At 44.0% G+C, this 17,424-nt stretch overlaps 1 protein-coding gene across 2 annotated transcripts in view; it reads left to right on the top strand.

Annotated features, from left to right (window-relative positions):
- Nucleotides 1-17,424, top strand: part of ADGB (androglobin) — a 1,188,702-nt gene that overhangs the window by 43,287 nt on the left and 1,127,991 nt on the right. For both annotated transcript variants that reach the window (XM_085611585.1, XM_085611586.1), the window contains exon 2: nucleotides 376-538. In XM_085611585.1, coding sequence (XP_085467711.1) covers nucleotides 376-538 — 163 coding nt within the window. The remainder of the gene's footprint in view (nucleotides 1-375; nucleotides 539-17,424) is intronic.

Genomic DNA, 17,424 nt, shown 5'->3' with positions numbered 1-17,424 from the left:
TTCAAGTAAATAAATCTCCGCCGGCCTTTCACGTTGCCCATGCTAATATGGATGACGGTGCTTGCAAGTCACCGCCACCATATTAGCTACCTTTTCTGCCTGGTCGGCAATCCGACTGGCGGAAAAGCGGTGGACGGTCTTTCAATCCGCCGCGGTGCCCCTCGCCATGCTAATATGGCAGGGGTCCAACAGGGGCATTTGGTGGGCGGATTGCCACCGGCGGTGGCGATCTGCCCGCAATGCTTATGACCCCCATAGTGTTAAAGTTACAGTGGTATTCGAGAACGCCTTCAAGAGAGGCACCAATTTGCTAGATCCCTTGTGGTTTGCTTTCTTTTATACTTGTTTACATTTTTCCTTTGATTTCATTTGTAGACAGCTGTCTTTGGGCTCCAGCATGGGAAATGGTGGAACTGAGCCAAAAAAAGGAAAGTTTCAAATTTGGCCAGAATGGAACGATGCAGATATCAATTTTGAAAAGTGGGATACTGGAAAGGTGGGAAAAGAAAAAGAGAAACCCGGAAAAAGTCCTGTTTTAGTAAGTAAATTGTAAATTATTTGTTTTTAACGTGTTCTTTGAATATGCAACAAAATGAACTGAGTGGGAAATATCTATCTACTGGGAAATATTCCTATTATTGTTTATCTTTCTTTTAATGTGATGGATAGTAACACGTGCATACGTATTTATGAGGCTTAAACCACTCACCCCATGAGTTTGATCTTCTCGGAGTGAGAACGTCTGCATAACATTTATTAATTTTGTACAAATGTGCTTATGTTTTATTGTGTTTATTTTTTCAAAATGTTATTTGCAGCTTACTAGCAGCTGTTTATCCAAATATTTGATCCCCATTGATTCAGGCATGATCTCTTCATTATTTTGTCGGTTGTGACATTTTCTGTTGGATCTTTATAGTGAAGGTGCTATTGTATGTTACAGTTGAAGATAGTGCAGGACCCTTAAAGGGATGTTTTACATCCATAAAAGGAAACCAAACTGATAAACTGTCATGTGTTGTCTTATTATATTGCATTATAGCACTTGTAGAGCACTTACCGTTGGGTGTAACCTGGCGCTTTACAAATAGTAAATAAATGATATTAATACCCCTCCATTTGGGGAATTGAAGCTCATATCCACACGTGTAGCATGCTATACCTTGTGGGTGTATTAATGGAAGTATATTGTCTTTGATTTTGAGCCGATGAGGGAAATGGTTCCATGTCATGCATGATAACCGCTGAGGTGCGATTATACGGGACACAGCATATGATCATGTGAAGGAGTCGGAAGCAAGAGTTTGATTTGCAGTCTTTTTTATATTTTTGCTATGCTTGCATCTTTGATTAGCTCTGAAAGTCCTTTATTGTGCTGATATTTTTATTTTGTGTTTTGATTCCATTTCCTATGATGGCTGTGGCAGGAGGTCATCCAGTCCAGATCTTATGCATCTGGGGAGGTAACAGGTGTAGAGAAAGAGTTCAGGAAATCAGATGCTACTCGGATAGACAGTATTACAGTCTTCCTTTATGGTATTTCCATTATAAGAGGTCAAGTAATGAGATTTGACAAGATGCACTGAAGTCTAATCATCCATCTTAACAATGAGATGTCAGTGATCCCAGTAATGAATATTCGGTACCTGCAGGGTGGACTGTGCTAAAGTCCACAACTCTCCGCAAGTCCTTTCATTCATTGTATTCCTTCCTTGTTGATCAATGAGGGATTTACTATTTATTTGTTTGCCGGCTTTATAAAGTGCACCACCAGTTTAATGGAGTCTCTTGGCGCTAAGCAGCTAAGAAAGAGATTTATGATGGTAAATATTAAATCTATAAATCTTTATCAAAGTTCCAAGTTTTTAGTGCTTTCTTCAATTTAAAAAAAGGAGGACTGGACATGTATTTCAAGGGTGATGGAGATCCAGATGAGTGCTCCCAAAATGCAGAAAGTGGGGCCTCCCCATTTCTTGTAATTAAATTGTGAGGCCAGGATGTTGATCCTTGTTTTTTGACCTTAGGTTTCAGGATGCACCACTTCTTTTTTCAAATTTACTGGTAATAAAAAAAGGGGCAGAGTTATAATATATTTTGAATGTTTAATAATTAATTTTTTAATGGGAAGGAAGTACAGTTGCTCTGGGGTGGCTCCTCCGCTAAGGCGGAGGAGCGTCGCTCCATTGCTCCGCAAGCAGTAATTAAAGGAAAACTAAAATGATAATAACCAACGTTATTATCATTTTCGATTTCCATTTCCTGGTGTGGGCGGGGCTGGACTGCCAGGGCAGGACCCAGGAGGAGGAGTGGTTGCTTCAGTCTAAAGTGCACATAACTGTTTGGCCGGCTGTAGGAAGTTGGCCTGGTATATGATGTCCACTAATTAAAGTGGGCACCTTGCACTAGTCCAAACAACCCTTATGGTGATTTAAGAGGTCAAAGATAACCTTCGAAAGCTATCCATGTGGTAGCTGTGGAGAGCAGCCTTCAGTCTTAGTTTTGAAGGAATGCTAAGCAGCTTGTTGTACCAGAATGCAACCTTATTGTATTGGTTAAATGAAAGGAGAACCACACAGTAGTTATACAAATATGCATTTATTATTATAACACACCTTAAATACCTCACAGTATCTGCTACACGCAGATAAACACAAAGCACACAATACTGTAGCACAGAAACAATTGTAAGTAGCACTAATACACAGTGGGCTCTCGGGGAGACCAAACCGTATACTAAAATAGTGGTATAAGAATCACGATTTGAATCAAAATAGTGTCTAGAGGTTGTAGATTTGAAGTGGACAAGATTCTGATCTTCGACGGTCTGGACACTCTGGACTTTGCTGGACTTTGACTGGGCCTGACTTCATCTCCCTCTCCGTCCATAGCATCGTCTGTGCCCGTGCACGATACAGGCTCTGTGCAGGACCTGTGGAGCATCAAAGACAAATGAAGTTATCGCCCTTGGGGTGAAGGAGTCACTCCCCTGCATTTACAGGCACCGGAACGCAACTGACCGGTATGCTGATCCTGAGCTCCTGTGGACTCCGAAGGCTCCAACAACACATGAGGTGGGATTCTACGTTCCTTGGGGTCGAGCTGCCCTCTCACCAAGTCTGAGGCTAGTATCCCTCCTAGGGACCGCATAACCCGAACCCCTGTGCACAGTGTACTTTTGCAAGTGCATATGCTTGTTGGCGTTCCCCACCTAAGTGCACTGGGCAATCGATAGCCTCAACCTCTGCGCACATTTTGTACAAAGGACTTTGGCCTCCTCACACTCTGTGCCCTGCAAGCTGTGACTTTGTGAACTTTCTGAAACCGCTAGAGGTTTCCTCTCGACTCTTGTGCCTTCAGCCTGTGGGTCCATTTGAGGGACAACACTGCTTTTCTTGGGCTCCAGGCCTGCCCTGACTCCCCTTGCTGTGGTGAGTCCCCTGGTCCTTGCTGGGCCAGACCGTAACCTTCTTTGACATTCTTCGTGGGTTGCCGCTGCCAAGGCTTAATGGTGCTCCCGCCGGACACCGACCCCTCAGCACTCGACAACCTTCGTGGGACAGCTCTTATCCAGCTCCTGGTCGCCCTCTACATCTCCTGGTCCCTGCAGCTACAGAGTCACGGTTTTCATCATCACACCTGAAGCACCCGACATCAGTGGGCATTCGTCTACCGAGCCCCTGGTCACTCCTTAGTGACCCTGACTCTGTCCCCTCTGCTTTCAGGTTCCTTTCATCAAGAATCCACCTGTGGGTCTCACCGGATGCTTTTCTTCTTTCCAGCAGTGGCATTTCTTTGAAGTCTTCCATTGAGATCGACGGCGGTTTCTGACACCACTTCAGCCCTATGCAACCGGCTTCCCTGGGATAGGTAACTCTGGTACTATGGTATCCACGGGTGGGTTGGCTCTCAAACCTTCTATGATCCAAAGGGTTTCTTCGTAATCCACTGGAATTGTGCGTAGCACATGGTCGTGTTCTCACACTGCACCTGTCCTCCATGGGGTCCCTCCTTACTCAGCTTGTGTGGTTCCTTGGGTCCCAGTGATTCTACAAGCTCTAGACACTGCCTTGACTCGAGTCGTGGTTCTTATACCACTATTTTAGTATATGGTTTGGTCTCCCCCCGAGAGCCCACTGTTTATTAGTGCTACTTACGATTGTTTCTGTGCTACAGTATTGTGTGCTTTGTATTTATCTGCGAGTAGCAGATACTGTGAGGTATTTAAGGTGTGTTATAATAATAAATACATATTTTTATAACTACTGTGTGGTTCTCCTTTTATTTTGCCAATACAATAAGGTTGTATTTTGGTAAAACAAGCTGCTTAACATTCCTTCAAGACTAAGCCTGAAGGCTGCTCTCCACAGCTACCACTTGGATAGCTTTCTAAGGTTATCTTTGACCTCTGAAATCCCCATAAGGGTTGTTTGGACTGGTGCAAGGTGCCCACTTTAATTAGTGGTTATCATATACCAGGCCAACTTCTCACACCAGCCCTTTCGAGCCGACCATAACAGTCATGCGCACTTTGTATGTTCTGCACCCAGGCTGCATTACAGCCTGGATGCAGAACATGCCCAGGCCCCCATTCCCCATCTTAGTACCGAACCACGGTGTTCAGACCAATCACAACGCTGGCTAGGGGAGTCAGGAGCCGAGTGGACTTCCTGGTTCCTGCTTCTAGCGAGACGCTGCTGCGAGCAGACCGAGAGGCGGCGGCCGGCTGGTTGGCCGGCCTGAAGATAAGTGTTGTTCTTTTTAGTATATATTTTAATTTAAACTCCCCCACCCCACTCTTCCTTTCACCGGCCCACCACCCCCGGCAAAGAGCAGCCTCCACTGCGGTTGATTATTGTGAGAGTTTACTGAATTGTTTCTTTTTATTTCCCAGATGGTTATCACTAAAGGAGTTTTGAATCATTTGTAACCAGTTGATTGACTTGTTGGGCAATCCCAAGTATGCTGAATTAGAATAGGCCCAAGTATGCTGAATTAGAATAGCCCAGCCAGTGTTGTACAAATGCATTGCTGACTTGAACTTTGGGGACGAAACACAGGAACTGGAAATTGCCCCTCTGGAGCAGAATGTAGAAAAAACATGAGTAGATAACATTGGCTATTTGGTGATGTAGGTTGAGGTCAACATCTATGAAGAAGCCATGGTTATGAACTAAATTCCAGGGGCTGGGAGAAGTTGGGAAGGCCTCAAACATTGCCCTATACATTTATGTTAATACCTATGGGCAAAATCTCTGACTTGGATGGATTACATTTAAGAAAGTATATTTTCATTCACTCTGAGATAGATGTAAGGATGCGAGGCATACAGGAGGAAGAGGTAGTGTTTGACTATCTTAAATTGAAGAGATCTGCATTTTGTCAGTGCAAAGGTAGGTAATAGCGTTAAGACTCTTAATAGGTTTAAATAAAGGTTAAATATGTATATTAAATAAAAGGATGACAGAAGGACCCTAGACAGACCCCTTTTACCAAAGGAATTGCAGGGGATGTAACAGAACCTAGTGCCCCATTAGGATGGCGGGCGAATCGCCCCCGCCGGGCCAGCGGTAGTCACCGCTGGGTCAGCGGGGTGATCCGCCCGCCATCCACACTTCAAAGACCCCCCGCCATATTATGATGGTCGACTCGTCGACCGGGCGGAAAAAGAGCATAACATGGTGGCGGTGTCTAACAGACACCGCCATCCATATTATGATAGGTGCGGATATGAGCCTTGCGGTCTTTGCTGTTGGGGCCCCGTAGCAGGCCCCCAGGGTGTTGGTACCCCCCAGCATTTGCATGCACAAGGTGGCAGGCACTGCACTGTGCCTGTCACATTGTGCATTCAAATACACAACATGCATTTTTTACCTTTTGGCGTGTGCCGCTTGCAGCACCGCCCGCCACAATGTAAAAAGTGCGGGATGAGCCCGCCAGTGTGGCGGGCGCATCCTGATGCCACAGGCGGGACCGCCGCACCTTCGGCGGGCGGTCCCTGGCACCCTCGCCCCCCATCGTAATGGGCCTCTTAGTTGCTGGATTCTAATGAAAAGAATCTTTTTTTTTTCTTTTTCTTCTAAGAATGCACCTGATTTTTTTGAATGTCAAATGGAGAAATACCTGAGTAATATCTCAAAATCTATGATGTCAAAGGCAACGGAGAGATCAAGGAGAGTAATTACTCCTGATCCTCCGCTGTCCATGATTGATTTGAGATTGTTGGGTGCTGAAGTGATACCTAGCTTATTTTCATATTCTGGGCAGCAGCCATCCTAGTTGAATTTTAACATGTTGCATTCTTCATTGTTGGTTTGCAGTTGCTTAGTACTTTCTTACCTCATAACTTTGAAGATGTAGGGTGGAAATGAAATTGGTCTGAAATTAGAGGGATTGTTAGGGCTCAAGCTGACTTTATTAATATTTGGTCCAACAATTGATTTCATTAGGTCTTCTGGGAATGTGACTTTAAGAAAAAAAATGCTTATTATGTAGCTAAGGCCTCCTGCAATGTAAGGCCCAGATGATTTCAAATGGCGAGCTTGACAGGTGTCTAAAGGAGACCCAGTAGTTTTGCTAGACAAGATGCACTCTATGTAGTCTTCCCCTGAGATGGAATGAAAATTGATAGACCATATGTCATTAGCCGGATATTTATGCCATTGTCCAGAGGTCGTGATCTCTGTCTTTGTGGTTTTGATTGTTAGGTGGTTACTCATCATCGTTGAATGTAAGGCAAAGAGGCAGTTACCCAGTCTTGACTTGTCTTCCGGGCCATCCATTTTTAGGGTTTCATTTGTGTTTAACCTGCATAGTTGTTACATGTAAGGTTGAACAGTTTATTAGCTCCTATATAAGGTCTAGGTAGCTGTTGAATACGGGAGATGATGGATCTCTGAGAGATGCCACAATGTGGGCCTTGGGGGGATGACTTACGGTAGGATTTTAATTCAAGCAGATCTACCCAAGCTTCTCCGAAGACTAAGATTCTTGATACTTAGATTAGCAGCACAAGCACTTATGATCAGGCCCTTGGCTTCAAAGAAAGGAATGAGAAAAGAGAGGCACTACAGTACTTGATATTCTGAGGCCTGCTCATCACTCTAATTATAATGTACCTCACAAACATATTAAAATAGATTTGCCAGATATGAGCAATCTAGCTATGTTTGCAAAGTTAGATATATAGCATTTATAATTAAACTAACAACCTGGAGGCTATAGGACAGCTTCCCCAACTGGTGACTCTAAAGACTGGAGAGTGATTGGAGCTGAGTGAGGAAAGGTTTGAGGTAAGCAGCAGTGGAAAATAATTCTTGCCTAAGGAGAGCTGAATCCAGATTGTAGATCCAACATCATGATATTTTCCTCAGTAAAATTGGAGAGTTGAGTGAAAACTGCTTGTTTTAATAGTTTACCGAGGAACAGGCCATATTTACTATTGGCCTGTTTGATGGGCTGGCTGGGTCAAGGTTCATTTCTTTAGGAGTGGTTTAATATAGGAGATTTTCAAATTTGGTAGGAAAGATCCTAGTTCTAGGGACTGATTTAAAATGTTCCAGCTACTTCCCCTGCACAGGTTGACATGATATATTTGACACTTTTTTGTGAAGCTGGGTGGGTCTGAAGATGGTTCTGCTTTTCTGCTTGCATTGATAATGTCATAGAATTGTTTTTCAGAGAAGACATTTATGATGATGAGAAATGGAAGACTTATGATGTCCATGTTTGCGACAGCGGGTTTGTCATGTTTAGGAGGACTGTTAGTTGATTTATCATTGAAGCTTTTCAATTTTTGGAGAACAGTTGCATGGGAATGTTGTTGCAGAATGCTTGCGATAGTGAATTCTACATGCTTTGGCACTCTGTATTGTACAATTCTGATAGAACCTTTTGAATTTACTCTGATGGACTGCCAGCACTAATTACAATATAGAGAGCTCCCTCATGACCTATATTTCTTTCCTTCAGCATGAGCTACACGACAATGTCATGACATCAACAAGATTCATAAGATAAAGTTGATGTTATCATTGCTTATTTGATTTCTTTTTTTTATCATTGAAGACCCATATAACAAAAATGTCTTTACTTTTTTTCTCTTTTTTAATATAAAACTATATTTTTATAAATATACATTCAAGTAAACAATATTGTTACATAAAATTCAAGATTAAATACAATACACTATTTAAGCAAATAGCCCCTGAGTGAGAAACCATATAAAAGAAAAATATTCATACATACTACAACAGATCCATCCAACCTCATACAGACTCATACAACATTCGCAAATACATATATCTGTAGAAGAGGGAGACAAAAGATTACACAATCTCCACGACCATATAGGATAGATGTGTTCAGCAGAATCTGAACAATATTGGTCGACGCGCGTTTCGGTGGCATATAAAGGGTAGTGATAAATCAGAAAGGGATGGACACTGACTGTTATCATAACATGTAGCAGTGTGTTTTACTAAAAATACATGTTCTAGAACCCTCACGTATTGTGTCCACCCAGCAGGGTATTTCGATGGTCCACGTGGAATTCCACATTTGACTGACTGGGCAGACGACTTTGCTTGCGTGAGCTCTTAGTCTACTCGGCATTTGCCCATAGGAGCAAATACTCCATAATTGAACATTTAAGAAGTCACCCGGTTAAGTACAATTTTATGAGCTACATACATCTGTATAAGCGCCCGGCCCCACGTAACTAGAAGATTCCTTTCTGTTGTGACAGACACAATACATGAGGGTTCTAGAACATGTATTTTTAGTAAAACACACTGCTACATGTTCTGATAACAGTCAGTGGCCATCCCTTCTGATTTAACACTTGCATCAATACGTCTTGTATCCCCTGGGTGTTATTGTGTTTCTTTGGTATCTGGCAAGGTCCTGAGGAATGTGGCGGCACTACCCTTTATATGCCACCGAAGCGCACGTCCACCAATTTTGTTCAGATTCGGCTGAACACATATACCTATATGGTCGTGGAGATTGTGTAATCTATTGTCTCCCTCTTCTCTAGATATATGTGTTTGCGAATGTTGTATGAGTCTGTATGAGGTTGGATGGGTCTGTTGTAGTATGTATCAATATGTTTCTTTTGTATGGTTTCTCACTCAGGGGCTATTTGCTTAAATAGTGTATTGTATTTAATCTTGAATTTTATGTAACAATATTGTTTACCTGCATGTATATTTATACAAATATAGTTTTATATAAAAAAGGAGAAAAAAAGTACAACATTTTTTATATATATATGTCTCAATGATAAAAAAGAAGTCAAATAAACAATTATAAAATCAACTTTATCTTATGAATCTTGTTGATGCCATGACATTGTCGTTTAGCCCATGCTGAATTCAGTTCTACATTGATGAAAGAAATATAGGTCATGAGGGAGCTCTCTATATTGTATTGTGGTCTTCCCCTCTTCTCCCTGACCTCAAATTTTCTCCTTCAGAGGGGGTCCCCTTTTTTGGCATAAACTGCCAGCACTAATTATGCATGTGGAGTGTAGCTGTAATTCTGTGATTCTGATGGCCGCTTTGTAGTCTGCGTTATAGTGGTGCAGTATGAGTTTGTTGTTTTCATCCCTTGTTATACCTCAGAGGCTGGCATGTATAGTAGGTTTGACTTCTGTTTGTTTGAGGGTCCTTGGTGCAAAGTGCACAGGAAGTAGCGTACCTAGCGAGGTATATATCGGATCACTCTCCCTTATTGATGGAAATAAAACTTGGGCGAGGGCGTCTGTTCATACCGCTGTGGAAACTCAGGGCTAAGGCATTACCAAACCCGATTTTTGCAGCCATGGTCAGTGAAACCTTGACGCATTACTTCTATGAGAACTGGGGAAGTGCGAGTAGTAGAGCAATGGAGCGGGAAGCCCTGAGGGTGGTACTCCTCGGGAAATGCATGAAAAGTATGTATGGCGTCAGGAAGCAATTGGAGAGTATCCTTAACAGCCAGGAGCGTAAACTGAGTGCACTCGAAAAGAGCTACTGCAAAACCCATACAAACTCCCAGAATGGCAGCAACATAAGTGGGAACTCCTGGTGGATTAGAGTAGATTGGACAAATTTGTGTATAGGAACTTTGCATTCTAGGGCAGATAAAGCGGGGCCTCTGCTGGCCATGTTGGTCAATCAAGAGGCACGTCCGACTCCGCTTTTGGCTATAAAAGATGCAAGCGGGAAATTGGTGTACATGCAACAGGCCATTCACACCGCATTCGCAGTTCATCTCCGAAATATTTATCAGTCATGGCCCTGGGAGGTAGAGGGGTGGATGTCAGCTTCTACGGGATGCACCAATGAACTGATTGGAAGTGGATAGGGACTACCTAGAGTCGGCAATAGGTACAGAAGAAATAGTGATGGTCATAAGCAGCCTCAAAACAGCGAAGGTGCCGGTAGGGGAACTGGATACCGGTGGAGCTCTATCAAAGGCATGCTAGAGCATTGATGGACAAATTGCTGGAAGTCTATAATGAGGACCTAGAAAGGAGGGCGACTGTTGGACTCAATATGGGAGACACTGGTGGTGATGTTGCCAAAGCTGTTTAAAGATCTGGTGGAGCCGTCATCATACTGACCATTATCACTCATGAATGTTGATGTAGAGATACTCAGTAGGATACTGGCGACATGCTTGTTCAGTCATCTTCCCTCACGGATCCACTCGGACCAGTGTGGGGTCATCCCGAAACGAAACAGCCTTTGTAATATCAGGCCACTGGCTCATGTGTACCACGCCTCGTATTTGGAGAAGGACGCCTATGCCCTAGCACTCCTGGATATCGAACAGGTGTTTGATTCAATGGACTGGAAGTATTTGTGGATGGTATTCAACAAAGCAGGGCTGGGGGTTGTAAATATATAACCTGGGTACGACATTTGTACAATAAAATGGGGGCGAGAGTCAGGATGGTAGGGATGGTTTCTGAGAGGTTTGAACTGCATCGCCTCTCCTGTTTGCCTTAGTGATGAAGCCGCTGGTGGGTACGCTTAGGAGGGTGATGGGACTCTGGGGTAGCCAGGTGGGCGAGTCACGGCATATAATATCGATGTACGCCAATGACACCTTGGTATATCTTCAGCATCCTGACTACTCGGTGCCCATAGTGCTGGGGGCAATGTGAAAATTTGGGGATGGCTCGGGGGTACTGTGTAAACATGACAAGTCCTCTGTCTTCCCCGTGTGGAGTTGAGGGGAAACGCATTGGACCAACTGCCAGCATCAGGCCTTCCTTGGGAGACTGTAATTGTGTGGTATCTTGGCATTTGAGTTGCGCAGACCGAATCTGAACTCGACAGCCCTGAACATGGGGAGGGTAGTAGAGGGCCTGGGCCCGACTATTCAGTTTTGGAAGACATTGCCCTTGTCCCTGATGGGCTGGGTAGCCCTGATTGAAATGATGCTTCAGTCACAGTGCCTCTACTCATGGCCGGGCTCGCTGCTTGAGATCCTGTGTTGTTACGTCAATGAGACATATAAACTAATTGCTGATTTTCTGTGGTCTGGGAAGCGGGCGAGGATTGGGCTTAGTACCCTTAAATAGACTTGGAATAAGGGGTGGCTTGAGTTGCCTAATGTGGAGGCCTACTGTATGGCGGCGCACTTGCAACATGCAGTGCACTGGAAGGATCCAGATGACAATTGGGAGAAACAGTTGCTGAGGGGCTCCTGTGATTTGGAGATGCTCCCCATGTTGTTGATGAAGGGCGCTGGGAGGCAGGAGGCAGGAGGCGGCGGAGACCTTTGAGCTGGGACAAGGAAAGTACTTCCAATATGCGAACATTTCTGCCACTGTGCCTGAATTGGGGCCCAGTTTCTCGGATCAACCCTCATACTCGCAGACACTGGGGTCATTTTTAGCTCTAGCGGGGTGGGGTAGAAAGTTGTTATCTCACCTGTATAGGCCATTACATGACGATCGTCCTGAACCTCTACTGCAAATACAGGAGAGATGGGCGGAAGCAACGGCAGGACCAATTACATACGCAGACTGCTCTAAGGTTCATTGGGTAGCAGAGATAGTTTCTTACAATGCAAGATCCAATTTAATTCTCTATAATTACAACCAACAGGCATACCTCAACCCTCAGACACTACATATCATATATTCTGCAAGAAGGGCAAATTGTTCGCGTTGCGGTGAGGGGGGAGCAGATTTCATACACATTGCTTGGTCCTGCAGATCTCAGGGCTCTTACTAGCTGGAAATAGTGGAATCAGTCACTGTGGCCACATGGTGGAACATACAGCTTAGTATCAGGGTGGTGCGGTGGGGTTACTCCCGCACCTGAAGGGGAAGAGGCTAAGTAGGAGGTTTGTGCTCCTGAGGCTTGTATTCGTTAAGTGTGGGATCGCCATAAAGTGGATGGCCCGAAATCCTCCCAGTGTAGGGGAATGGCTCAGGGACATATCCAAGTGGGCGGTGGCGGAGGAAACAGACTAGGTGCAAAGATAAGTTGGAAGATGATGAACGAGCCTGGGCGGTAAGGGCCACGAAGGATTCGCAGCCCCTTTGACGGCATAGCAGTTGAACTTTGCCTACAATACTTGGAACATTCTAAGCACTAAGGGATGTGCTGGGAGTGCCAGAGCTGACTGAGCAGGTATAGTGATGCGATTGGTTTCAGGCACTCACTAAAAGTGCTGGGCGAAGGGGGTGGCCCTTGATAAGGGACGGAGACACACGCTGTGGAGTGTGGAGTATTTTACTGGTACAACTCGGAGAGCAGTTGGGGTAGCGGGGTTGAGGGAATTCTTGGCAAAATAATTATATTATATGTGTTGTACATGACATTGTGATGGTAATGTATGTTATGTTGAAATGTAATAAAAACTATATGGAAATAAATAATATAATTACAAAATAAATAAATGTAACTTGAATCTCCCTAAGGATTTGATACATTTACCGGTTTAGCCAAGAAAGTCTAGGCTTATTCTTCCTCAGAGGGGACCATTTTTTTTGTTATTGCAAATCATGTGTATCAGAATTATCATAATTCATATAAACAACTCAACAGATAATATGCAAATCACGGCAAATGTTATGTAAACCCTGATCACACTGCATCGCACATCCCTATCCTACTAATCTATTTCCTACCTAATATGTCTAAATGTTTTCAGTCATTGAACATGTATGACTGCATCAGTTTACTAAGCCTTCATTTTGCTAAGTCATCTATATTTCCCTGCATGCCTTGTGTTGTCAGTGGTCAGAATTCAGCTCATTGGCATATCTACTCAACAACCTGTCCATGTGTTTAACCCCCCCCACTTCAGCTTTGCTTTACATATCTTATGACTAATGGCGTCTTATGGAAAAAGGTGGGGTAATTGAAGCTGAGCTCATTCTTAGCTTAAAAAAAGTGCCAACACTGCCCTATTCCAGTGGCACGCATAAGTTACAAAAACAAATGCTGTTTTGCTTCCTAGATAGATATCCACAGTCCTCTTCTTTGCAGCCACGCTTTCAGTGCATGCACCAGAGAAGTTTTCCTTTTCTGTGCTATTTGAGTGGTTCAAAAGCCTGGAGTTACTGCACAGAAAATATGGCAAATGACCACACAATGTTTTCATAAACGTTTAAGCAATTATTATGCTTTTCTAAGCCCTATGCCTTAAACCCTCTTGATATAAAAAACAGCCATGTTTACATGCAGTCAGCCCTGTGTAGTATGTACCATGTATTATTATCATAGGAAAATCCTGTCACAAATGACGTCAAACTACAGATTCTGTTTAATTTGAAAGGAAAGCCTTAGAGGTCAGTTGACCAATTGGGAGCCCCAGCCTTATCAGTCAGGGGATCTGGGCCTATATGGGGCCCTAGCTATAACAATCAGGTGACATGGGCCTAGTTGGAGCCCTAGGAGTCATAGACCATGAAGGCTAAAGGAAGGCCAAATACATAAGCTTACAAGATCTTTTGCTAAGGAAGCCAACCCAGGCTGGAACAGGCAATTATTAAGAGGGGGAAGATGAACTAAAACTGTACCAAGTGCTAAAAAAAGATTGTTACACTCAAATGAGTCAATACAAATATGATCTTATTCTAAATCTTTTGACTTCTCACACCATTGTGTGGCTCTAATGTACTTGCATGTCCTTTAGTTGCATGCTGCTTTATTGTGTGCTGCTACTTGGCGTTCGAGGGGGTAGACTGTGTAATACCTCAAATTTTTAATATGCATCGCATTAAGTGACTCTTTTCCCCCCCAATTTTTTATTCACATTTCAAATATAAAACAGGATATAGTCAGCATATAAACATAATTGTGTAATGAAAAAACAAGCAAATAAAAAAGGTATAAATGATATATTTGAAGATAAATCAAACAGGGAAAGATAAGAACAAAGAATATTCAAGAACGTCAATCACATGTATATGATTGGTGGTCTTTGCAACTATCTGAAGTTACTCTTATCGTATTTAATATACAAATAACCCTTGCCCTTAACTCTTATTATTACCAACCTTTGATGATGCAAGGTCTTAGGATGCAGTGGAGAAGATATTGAGGCATATTTTTTGTGTGTCCATGTAGCTAACTATGGTAAGCTAAAGATATGTGAAAGGTGCAGAGCCATCACTTTAACTGGATTCATTCCAAACAAACCAGATCATAATTTTTTTATTCTTCCAAATCTGTTATCAATATTAACTTGTGGTCTTTGATATAAATCACTCAGATTCTACAACAACAAACACCCATTTAGAAGTTCATATGATGTGCTATAGGTTTCCCAGTGAGCACCCTTTGGAGTCAAGTAAACCTGCCCTTTTCTACATTTCTGTAGCCATTATACCCAGTCATCAGCCATATAAACATTCCTGCCAGTAGACTCGAAGAGACCACTGAGTATTTTTCTTTTTGATCTGAGGAGATAGGCACTACATTCGCTTTCCCAGAGCCATTGAGGTGTAAACTACCTTGTTGCATTCCCCAGAATCCGGTCCCATGTCTGCAGTAAAAAGCCCAAGCACCATCTAAAGTTTAATATACGTACACAGAATTTTCTATGGATTCAGATCTTCATTTTCCATGCCAGGAAGATGAAACACAGAAGGTGAAGCCTGATTTGAACCATCTTACATGAAATGTATGGGTTTGTATGGAAAAGGGATTCAAATTGTGGTATTCACAAGCCATTTGGAGCACAGAAAGTCATACAAAAGGGAAAGGGACAGGCCCCAGACAGACTTACTTCCTTTTTTTGTTCCTTAGAAGACTGGTTTGGAGTGAAAAGTCTGAGGAAAACCAGCTATTGAGACCCCCAGGAATGAACTTCCTGAAGGGATAAAGGGAATGGAGGCAAGAAATAAGCAGGAAAAGGGAAAGTATAAAGGCGAGGGAGCCAAGAGCTAAATTTAAGAGATACCCAAAAATGAAGGGAAAGGATTTTTCATCTCAATAATCCCAGAGATAGTGAACAAAATTGCCCCAATACAACTATATATAATCTGCACACCTGTGTCACCTATGTGTCTTTATTGTCCCTTCCTACAAGTGCCTACTTTGGTGCACTGTGGTGTTGCAGATGCTGACTAGTCAAATGACAAGAAGTTACATAGTGCTGTAAGAAACATTTCTTTGAAATCAATTCTTCTTTCCAGTTGTTAGACCTGTCAGTCTTAGGGTGGTCATCCCCAAAACATTTTGACTTCACCTCTCCTATTTTTATGAATTTGTTTTTGCTGTTCTTAGGACTCTGCGGTACAAAAGGGGGTGGTGATGGACGGAGCATCAGAACCAATCAAACACTCACACCCAGTCAACAGATCTGGGTTTAATCCATCACCATTCTTTAGCCCACTCTGCCACCCCAGTTCAGACATGGCAATATGCAAATCAGTCTGACCCTGTGCCTCATGGGAACAGTCCAGCCCGAACTGCCAAGCCATGCCTTCTCTGAATCGGAAACAAGCTTCCTAGGACCGGTTTCTGGCATTTCAGCCGTCTTCAGCCAGGCTTGCTTGAATCCAGTGGCAAAGTGAGCAAGGTACTCACGTCTGTGAGTCCAGGGAGGACCTGGCTTGGCAGTTCGGGCTGGACTGTTCCCATGAGGCACAGGGTCAAGACTGATTTGCATATGGCTGGGTTCAAACTGGAACGGCATGGTGAGCAAAAAAACGATGGATTTAGGCCCAGATCTCTGTACTGGGGTGAATGTATGACATTGTTCTGCATTCTGTCCATCAACTGTTTTGTTTGCATTTGTCACCCCGAGTGGGAAGGGTATGCCCAGACGTGGGTCCCTTGCTCTCCATGCCACTGGAATCAAGCTATCCTGGCTGAAGAGGGGTGAAACCCCGAAACCGGTCCTAGGATGCTTGTTTCCTGTCCAGGGAGGACCTGGCTTGGCAGTTCGGGCTGGACTGTTCCCATGAGGCACAGGGTCAAGACTGATTTGCATATGGCTGGGTTCAAACTGGAACGGCATGGTGAGCAAAAAAACGATGGATTTAGGCCCAGATCTATGTACTGGGGTGAATGTATGACATTGTTCTGCATTCTGTCCATCAACTGTTTTGTTTGCATTTGTCACCCCGAGTGGGAAGGGTATGCCCAGACGTGGGTCCCTTGCTCTCCATGCCACTGGAATCAAGCTATCCTGGCTGAAGAGGGGTGAAACCCCAAAACCGGTCCTTGGATGCTTGTTTCCTGTCCAGGGAGGACCTGGCTTGGCAGTTCGGGCTGGACTGTTCCCATGAGGCACAGGGTCAAGACTGATTTGCATATGGATGGGTTCAAACTGGAACGGCATGGTGAGCAAAAAAACGACGGATTTAGGCCCAGATCTCTGTACTGGGGTGAATGTATGACATTGTTCTGCATTCTGTCCATCAACTGTTTTGTTTGCATTTGTCACCCCGAGTGGGAAGGGTATGCCCAGACGTGGGTCCCTTGCTCTCCATGCCACTGGAATCAAGCTATCCTGGCTGAAGAGGGGTGAAACCCCGAAACCGGTCCTAGGATGCTTGTTTCCTGTCCAGGGAGGACCTGGCTTGGCAGTTCGGGCTAGACTGTTCCCATGAGGCACAGGGTCAAGACTGATTTGCATATGGCTGGGTTCAAACTGGAACGGCATGGTGAGCAAAAAAACGATGGATTTAGGCCCAGATCTCTGTACTGGGGTGAATGTATGACATTGTTCTGCATTCTGTCCATCAACTGTTTTGTTTGCATTTGTCACCCCGAGTGGGAAGGGTATGCCCAGACGTGGGTCCCTTGCTCTCCATGCCACTGGAATCAAGCTATCCTGGCTGAAGAGGGGTGAAACCCCGAAACCGGTCCTAGGATGCTTGTTTCCTGTCCAGGGAGGACCTGGCTTGGCAGTTCGGGCTGGACTGTTCCCATGTGGCACAGGGTCAAGACTGATTTGCATATGGCTGGG

Source organism: Triturus cristatus, chromosome 6, assembly GCF_964204655.1.
Source record: "Triturus cristatus chromosome 6, aTriCri1.1, whole genome shotgun sequence".
NCBI lineage: Eukaryota > Metazoa > Chordata > Amphibia > Caudata > Salamandridae > Triturus > Triturus cristatus.
Note: the sequence above shows the minus strand (reverse complement) of the source record. Positions and strands in the feature narration are given on the sequence as shown.